Source organism: Bison bison, unplaced genomic scaffold, assembly GCF_000754665.1.
Source record: "Bison bison bison isolate TAMUID 2011002044 unplaced genomic scaffold, Bison_UMD1.0 scf7180017864508, whole genome shotgun sequence".
In the NCBI taxonomy this organism is placed as follows: Eukaryota; Metazoa; Chordata; class Mammalia; order Artiodactyla; family Bovidae; genus Bison; species Bison bison.
In genome coordinates this window covers 3,168,545-3,177,515 of record NW_011495064.1, presented here as the reverse complement: position 1 = coordinate 3,177,515, position 8,971 = coordinate 3,168,545, and the positions used below count along the sequence as shown (strand labels likewise).

The window sequence follows — 8,971 nt, the reverse complement described above, 5'->3', positions numbered from 1 at the left end:
ACCTGCTGTGCTACACTCGTCAAACGAGGCTGCCGTCTTCTGGAACATGGGGTCAATCTGAGTGCAGAAACAGAGGGGACCCCCAGAGTTACGGGACGCAGCCAAAGGAAACAGGAAACCCCATTCACTGGACCCTGCTCGTGCGCAGCTGCATCTACGGGATCAGAATGTCTCTGCACATGATCAACCGACCAGGTAAAACCGCCCCCCCTGCTTCAAAAGGAGGGCTGCGTGCGCTCGGAGGGAGAAAGGCACACAGTGAGTGGTGAGAAGCTGACACCTGGCCAGCGGGCTTGCCCACAGTATTCCCGGACAGGGACCTTCTGCTGGTCTCTGCACAGTCAAGTGTGGGCTCTGTGAAGATTTTATTTATTTGGCTGTGCTGGGTCTTCATTGCTGCACGCAGGCTTGCCCACAGTATTCCCGGACAGGGACCTTCTGCTGGTCTCTCCACAGTCACGTGTGGGCTCTGTGAAGATTTTATTTATTTGGCTGTGCTGGGTCTTCATTGCTGCACGCAGGCTTCTCATTGCAGTGGTTCTCTTGTTCTGGAGCATGGGCTCTAGGTGAGCGGGTTTCAGTGGTGGTGACTGGAGAGCTCTAGAGCACTGGCTCTGTAGTCATGGAGCACGGGCTTAGCTGCTCCGCGGCATATGGAACCTTCCCAGACTAGGGATCGAACTCACGTCCCCTGCACTGACAGGCAGACTCTCAACCCCTGGATCACAAGGGACGCCCGTCCACCGTCACTTTTTGAACATCTATCTCTAGTAGAATGCTATCACAACAAACTCAGCTGATTTATAAAAAGTTTCTGTGAGGGATTCACAGAATCCCATCAATCCTCTGAACAACAATATTTTCAAAGATGTGGAAGAAAGAACCCAAATAAGAGATCAGGCAAAGGACAGGCAGAGTCATCAGGGTTGGATGGCTGGGTTACACAGGGGAGAGGTGGTCAGAAGACCCCCAAGGCTGAGGTCAGGGTGCAGGAGGGGCATAACCATGTGTCATCAAGCCCCACAGCAGAATGGGGCCAGGCACAGGCGCACAGGCATGTGTGGCCAGAGGGCAGGAGCCGCCTCGGACTCTCCAGGAGGCCAGTGACAGGGAAGAGGCTGGATATCGGGTTCACAGGTCTTCCTGACGGCTTAGGACAAGGCTACTCTGCAGACAGAACCCTCAATTATGAGGATGGACATGGCTCTCCGGCTCTTTACTGGCCCCCTCAACCCTGAGCCCAACCTCACCAGAACTGAGATTCTCCTCTCACTTCCTGATACGCAAGCCCCAGAACAGCACGCACGGCACCCCTGCGCTCTGCCTCCTCACCCCTCACCCAGTCAGCACAAGGCTTGGTGGGCTTTCCTGGTGGGCCCGTCTCTACCACCTACCTTGTCCTTCCCACCCTCACTGCCATTAATATAACCCCTGCCTGAGTTAACCCTTGTCTCTGCTCTCTCCTATGCCTTATCCTAAAAATACCAGAGGCGCTACTCCCATGCCCTTCCTCACAGGCTCACCACAGCAATGGTTTTCCTCCTGGATCCCACACCTCCAAAGTCTTATGCAGGTAGTTACCGAAACTCAGCATTTCAGAGAGTCCACACGAAATCTGCACATCGACCCACAATAACAGCTGAAAACACTAAGATAACTTTCCTCACTTTTGCCTAGAATTAGATCACATCAGTGTGAGAACAATGGTTCTTTCATGTGAATTAGATTTGACTTACATCTTTGAGTGACTGGATGGGAAAATGAATCACTGCCGGCTATGCAGTCTGGAAAAATGAACTCTTTGAAATAAGGGTCCCAGCAGGGGAGAGAAGCAGTAAAAGCAGGCCTTGGTAGACAGCAGACTGCAGGTTGAAGTCTAGAGTCATTTCAGGAGTAAATCCTCCCTTCCAGTCCAACTTGGACACTGTCCAGCTGCTGAAGGAACCAGAACTTTCTCTGCTTCATGACCTCTGCTTGTGCTTCTGCCCAGAGTCCCCTTCCTGTCACCACCTGGCAAACACCTACACACCCTTCATGGCCCAAGGCAAATCTCACGTCTTTCGTAAACTCTGACCCCCACCCACTCCGGTCTCCTGAGTAGGAGCCCTGGCCTTCCTCACATTGTCTGTCTGTGCGGTCCTGGCCTGAAGAACTAGGACAGAAGCAGGCTGGACCCCCGTGGCAGCAAGAATTCTGCACACAGTAGAATCTGTCCAAACCAGATCAGCTCACACGCAAACAAGGGTTCTCAGTTGGTCCAGACCCACCCACAGAACGTCTGCTTCCCCATCTTCTGCCACCATCCAGAGAATGTGGGTTCAACAAGCTGGAAGTTCTGTTGAAACTTTAAATTTTAGGTTTGTGTGCATCCCCTCCTCCTTCTTTATCTTCCATTCTTTCAGTTATTACAAGTTTACTGGAGGTTACAGAGCAAAAAAGGCTTTCCGACGTGGGGGAATCTCGGTGTCTCTTCAACACCCTGCTGATTCACTTGCATAAACAGACCACAGCCCGATAGCCGCAGGCTTGCAGGGAGCGGCACTGCTCGCTCTTGTGCTCTCTCTAGGACAATGGAGAGGCCAGTGTAAGCGTCCTCAGGCTCCCCAGAATTGGGTTTACCTGGGAAGAAAGAAGATGGCCGGAAAAGAGAACGTCCAGCCACGCCGTTGGACATTCCGTGTAGCACCAAAGCACGCACACGAATGGTGGTGAGGGACTTCCCTGGCGGCCAGTGGCTAAGACCCACTGCCAACACTGGGGCACCAGTTCCATCCCTTGTCCTGGCGGTCAGTGGCTAAGACCCACTGCCAACACCGGGGCACCAGTTCCATCCCTGGTCCAGGAAGATCTCAGGGAGACCCAAGTGTTGACTGGCCATCAGACTACGTTTCCCTAGTCCCTCCACTCAACACGCTCCTGGACGAGTCTCTCCTACCTAATTCTCTCCTCAAATCTCCAACACGTTCCTCCTCTACACTCGCTGTCGGTCAAAGACCTGGCTTACTTCACTGATGGGGCAGGAGTGGGTGGAAGGGGAGACACAGCCAGAAGAGGATATCCAGAATGTGCCCACGTGCACACACTCAAGCCCCATTGCTCATCAGCCACTGTGCTCCTCCACCAAGCCCCATCCAAGCTGTCCACTCCTTGACCTCTTCACACACTCAAACACCACCCTAACATTTATCCTCCCTTTTCTGCATCATCAATAATTCTTTCTCCACTAGATGGGTGCCATCAACAAGTAAACACGCTGCTAATTCTCCCATTTTTTTAAAAAGGGTATTTTTCGCAGAATAAGAACACAGAATTGTAAAATTCGTATGGAAACACAAAAGACCCCGAATAGCCAAAACAATCCTGAGAAAGAACGGAATTCATGCTCCCAGAGTATACTACAAAACTACAAAAATCAAAACACTATGGTATTGGCACAAAAAACAGACCCATGGGGACTTTACAGGTATGCCAGTGGTTAAGAATCTGCCTGCCAATGCAGGGCACATGGGTTCAATCCCTGATCTGAGAAGATTCCACATGCCATGGGGCTACTGAGCCTGCATGCCGCAACTACTGGAGCCAACGGGCCCCGGAGCCCACATCCAGCAGCAGGCTGCAATGGGAAGCCCACGTGCTGCAACTCTCGCCACAACCAGAGAAAGCCCATGTCCAGCAGCAGGCTGCAATGGGAAGCCCACCACTGCAACTGGAGTAGCTGCCTCTCGCCACAGCTAGACAAAGCCCACGCTCAGCCTTCTGACCCACTGCAAAGACCCACTGCAGCCGAAAGTAAAATAAAATTTAAAAAGAAAAAGACAAGACACAGAGATCAATGGAACATGATAAAAAGCCCAGAAATGAACACATGCACTTATGGTCTATTAATCTATGACAAAGGGAGCAAGAATAAACAATGAGGAGAAGGCAGTCTCTTTAATAAGTGGTGCTGGGAAAACTGGACAGCTACATACAAAAGAACGAAGTCAGAACACTCTCTAACACCTACACAAAGATAAACAAAATGGACTGAAGACCTAAATGTAAGACTGGAAACCACGAAACTCCTAGAAGAAAACAGAGGCAGACACTCTTTCATATAAATCAACATTATTTTTTGGATCTGTCTCCTAAGACAAAGGAAACAAAAGCAAAAATAAACAAATGAGACCCAGTTAAACTTAAAAGCTTTGCACAGCAAAGGAAACCACTGACAAAATGAAGACACAGTCTACTGAATGGGAGGAAATAATTGCAAGTGATATGACTGATAAGGGGTTAAAATCCAAAATATATAAATAGCTCATACAATTAAGTAATCAGAAAAACAAAACTTTATCAAAAACTGTGCAGAAGATGTAAACAGACATTTTCCCAGAGAAGACATACAGATGCCAGACAGACACATGAAAAGATGTGCAACACTGCCAACCATCGGAGAAACGGAAACCAGAACAACGAAGTACCACCTCACACCTGTCAGAATCGCTACCGTTAAAAAGACCACAAATAACAAATACTTTGTGGAGAAAAGGAAACCCTTGTATATGGTTGGTGAGACTGTATGTAGGGAAATTAGCAGCCACTATGGAGAACAGTATAGAGGTTCCTCATTAAACTAAAAACAGGACTACCATATAATCCAGTAATTCCACTCCTGGGTATACATCTGAAGAAAAGGAAAACACTGACTTCAAAAGGTATATAGTACATGCATCTCAATGTTCATCGTGGCATTATTTACAATAGTTATTTACTTTAATTATTTTACAATAATTAATTTACAATAATTATTTACTTAAGTATCCATCAACAGATGAATGGATAAAGAAGATGCTGTGTATGTGTGTGTATATGCATGTGTGTATATACACATTTACTCACACACACACACACACACACACACACACACACAATGGAATACTACTCAGCCATTAAAAAGAAAAGATGATTTGCCATTTGCAACAACATGGCTGGACCTGGAGGTTATTACGCTTAGTGAAATAAGCCAGTCATAGACAAATACTATATGTTATCACTTATATATGAAATCTAGAAAATAAAACAAAGCATGTATACAACAAAATAGAAACAGACTCAAAGACATAGTGAACAAACTAGTGTTTACCAGTGGAGAGGAGGGAGGGACGTGAGAGGTGGAGGACTAAGAGGTTTAAACTACTGTGTACAAAATAAATAAGCTCTAAGAACATAATGCCCAGCACAAGGAATACAGCCAATATTTTACAGTAACTTTAGAGTATAACCTATGAAAATTTTGAATCACTATATTGTACACTCAAAACTAATATAACATTGTAAATAAATTATACCTGAAAGACAGTTTTTAAAAATAAAAAAAGAATATATTCTGCAAATATTCCCATGTCAATAAATACTACATCATTGTTTAGGAAAGAAAACAAAAAAACCCCACACAAACTCTGGACCTTACTTTCCCTGCATTTGCCATTCTACTACTCTGCCCCAATTTACAGCAAAACTGTTCCTCTCTCCCCACTTGTTTTCCTCTCCCAATTTTTTACGAAAAAATTTTCAAACCTACAAGGATGTTGAAGTAGTCATAAGAATCTCTGTTTACCTTTCACCTAAATTTCCCAACAGGTGACATTTTTCATGTTTGCTTTCTCCCTGTCCCCCGACCAACAGAATCTTCTTGAAAGTGGGTATTACAAGACTCTGGCTCTCTGCCAGTTATTAAGCTATTGCCACTCAGCTCCAAGCCTACCATCTATGCTCTGCCCTGTGATGCTGGGTCAGAGGCCACATCTCAGTTGTGTCAGCAGCTCCCTACTGGGCTCCACCAAAAGGAGGCACTAGAGGGAGCTGGTAGGGCTGGAAGGAGAAGGGACCGCTTCTTTCTGCAGGACTCCGGTTCCTGGGAGTGTCAGGCAGCAGTGACGGCCCGCCCCAGCAGCAGCAGGCCCACCTGTGGCAGCAGCCGAACTTCACTTGCGCTTCGTACTGACGCTCACAGAACCAACCTGTGCCAGGAAGAGACACCAGCACCAGCAGGGACGCCCTCCTCAGAGGTCTGGGTCCTGAGCCCCAGGCCCCTCCTTCAAACTCAGCCAGGGGGCACCCCTTCCTTGGAGGCCTGGGCTGCACCTCCCCAGGGCCCCTTCTCCAAGCTCACCAAGGCCTAAGGCCGCCATATTTGACACAGTTGACCATTTCCCCCCCTCCCTGAAACTCTCATTTCAACACCACATTCTCCTAGTTTTCCCCCAGCCACTGGACGTTTCTTAGTCAGCTTTCTGAACTCTTAAGATAGGGGTACCCCAGGGCCCTAGTCCTTTTTCCATGTACACTTGTTCTCTTGGAGATCAATTCCACTCTCGTGACATTAATCACCATTTGCTAATGTTGTGCAGATAAGAGAAATAACTGAGCCCATTGTTGGTGGGGGAGTAAATTGATACAACCATTTCTAAGGGCAACAGAAATTCCGTGTCTCAGAATTTTTTTTTTTACAAATATATTCCCACAAGAATGCAAATATGTACAAGAATGTTCACTGAAATTGTTTTCATTAACAAAATTGTTTTTAAATTTTAAATTTTAAATTTTAAAATTTGTAGAAATATCTGTTTGCTTTAAATTAACTGCTAATTTATAAAGAAGCCTCCGGAATCATTCCTGTAAGCAGATTCCTTGGATTTGCTAAATCATGTAAGGTTGTTTACAGCAAGGACTCTGGAGGCAGGCCGCTTAGCTTCATGCACCTCAATTAGCTCCTCATAAACTGGAGCAAGGGTGCTGAGAGGACTGAACGGGCTGTCACAGGCCTAGGCAGCAAGATGTGCCCGCAGACACACCGCAAATGTACTCAATCATTCTGAAAACGGGGGAAAACAGGGACCGGCCCTCTTCAGTCTTCACTGAAAAGCTGAAGGATGACAATGCAGAGAGACCAGCTGAATGTTTTACTACCCTGAGGCCCGAACAAGCACATACCAGCACTTCCACCTCTGAGGTTCTGAATTAGTCAGAGACCACACTGGGCACACAGTTCCTCACCTCGCACTTTCGATCAGCGCTGGAAACATTGAGGTTGTTTACATTCTGCTCGATGGTTTTGCACGAGTGCTTCTTCCTTGGCTTTGGGGCCTTCTTGGCTGTTCCTGTTTCAGTTGCACTTCCATCTGTGAGAAGGAGTAAGACTGTGCACTGTAGGGGCTGCTTTGGAGCATGTGACTGAATCTATCAACACAAGCTCTTCAAACTCTAAAGAGTGATCATCACTGCAACACACACCATCCCCTCAAAGCAGCAGGCACATCTAATCCTCAGGGGAGGGAGAAACCAAGCTACTAAATTAAGTATCTGGCTTCTGATACAAGTCAATTTCCAAAGACACATCCCCCCAAATCAGAAGCTCCCTAGTTGGTGATGTTTACTCAATCTTGTCTAAATAAAATTCAAAAGCTTTTATAAGGCCCTTCTCTTTTCCAAAACAAACAAGCAAATCTAGTGTTTGATTATCTTCTGAAATACAATTCTGAAAAAAGTCCATGTCTTCAATAAAATGGGAACTGATTTCCTGTGACTTCATTCCAGTATGTTACTTGAACAACTACCTGCTATGTCCTTTGAAAAGTCCCTTATATTCAGATCCCAGCCCGTATACCTGCACCATGGTCCTCTGCTTCTTCCGGAGGTGGCGCGTCCTTGCCCAGCCCCCCTAGGACTTTGTATACGTCGGCATGCACGGCATCTACCCGCACAGCATAGATCTTGGTGCTGGCATCCAAAGTGCCGGCAGCTACCTGGTCAAACAAGCAGAGGGGTACGCGTGTGGATCAGAGAAAGGAGCATCTGAACAGGCAAAACACAGCAATCTTCATCAAATATTTACTTGCCCTTAAGAAAAAAATGACAAAGATCCCCCTAAAACTGATAGGGAATAAACAGAACATAATGGAAAGATATCAGCTCTTCATCAGTTTAGGAAAGAAAGTAAAGTAGGTAATAAAGTGTCCTAAACAAGGAAGCCTCGCGTGTATTTGTAGAATCCAATTATTGTGCTGTGTTAAATATTAGTCATCATCAGCATTCACTCAGATGCAAGAGTACGTGGACATCCTTCTTACTTTAAAGTTGGTCGGTTCGGCATCTTTCTGTTTAAGAATCTCTGACATAAAATCAATCAAGTGCAGGCCGAAAGCATTCTTGGTGGTGATTTTCTGAAAACAGAAAATTGCAGACAGGCCTGTCATTTAGAGCCTAGGCTCATGTAAACAACGCTGCCTTGACAAGGGGAAGCTAAGTTTGCAACAGGAATAGCCCACATCTCAACACAGACATCGAACCCCACCCACACCTGGTGCTGCAGCCAAGTCCCTGTGTGCACTTCTTCCTTCTCGAGGTCTGCAGTGACGGCACAACTCCCGAGTGTCCCTGTGCGCACGCCCTGTTCTAGGTGCTGACAGAGGGGCTCAGTGCCCCTCAGAGCATCTCTGAGGCAGGGATAGCTCACTCTCATTTCACAGAGCAGGACCCTGGGGCACAACGGCTGGGTGCTTTGCCAAGGCCACGCAGTGTGTAAGTGGCCGAGACAGAATTTCAACTCAGGCCAATTCTAGGACTCACAACGAGCCCACAAGCCTGGGATCTATCTACTGTTTAGCTCCAGAACTACACTACTAACTCTAGTATGCTGCCTCTCTAGTCACACTAGAGGGGTCAGGCAACTTGTCACAGGGGTGGCCATGGTCTCTAAGAAACAGTAAAACCACACTGAAAACACCAGCATGGAAGAGTCACTGAAAGTGTAAGTGCACCATCACCGACCGTGCACTCTCTACAGAACCAAGGCTAGACCTCCTCTCCGACCAGGCTGCGAAATCTTTACTGATTAATCCAGCAGACACTCACATTTTCAGTAGACAGTTTGATACAGGTGGAGTAATGTTCAGTAATCTGTGTGTTTGTAAACTTGGGCATTGTCGCT

At 46.9% G+C, this 8,971-nt stretch overlaps 1 protein-coding gene across 2 annotated transcripts in view; it reads right to left on the bottom strand.

Moving 5' to 3' along the window:
* Positions 1–8,971, bottom strand: part of NCAPH (non-SMC condensin I complex, subunit H) — a 35,376-nt gene that overhangs the window by 16,317 nt on the left and 10,088 nt on the right. For both annotated transcript variants that reach the window (XM_010829588.1, XM_010829589.1), the window contains exons 4-8: positions 8,896–8,971; positions 8,112–8,204; positions 7,649–7,787; positions 7,039–7,163; positions 3–57 (exon numbers count right to left, since the gene is read on the bottom strand). In XM_010829588.1, the coding sequence (XP_010827890.1) occupies positions 3–57; positions 7,039–7,163; positions 7,649–7,787; positions 8,112–8,204; positions 8,896–8,971 (488 nt within the window). The remainder of the gene's footprint in view (positions 1–2; positions 58–7,038; positions 7,164–7,648; positions 7,788–8,111; positions 8,205–8,895) is intronic.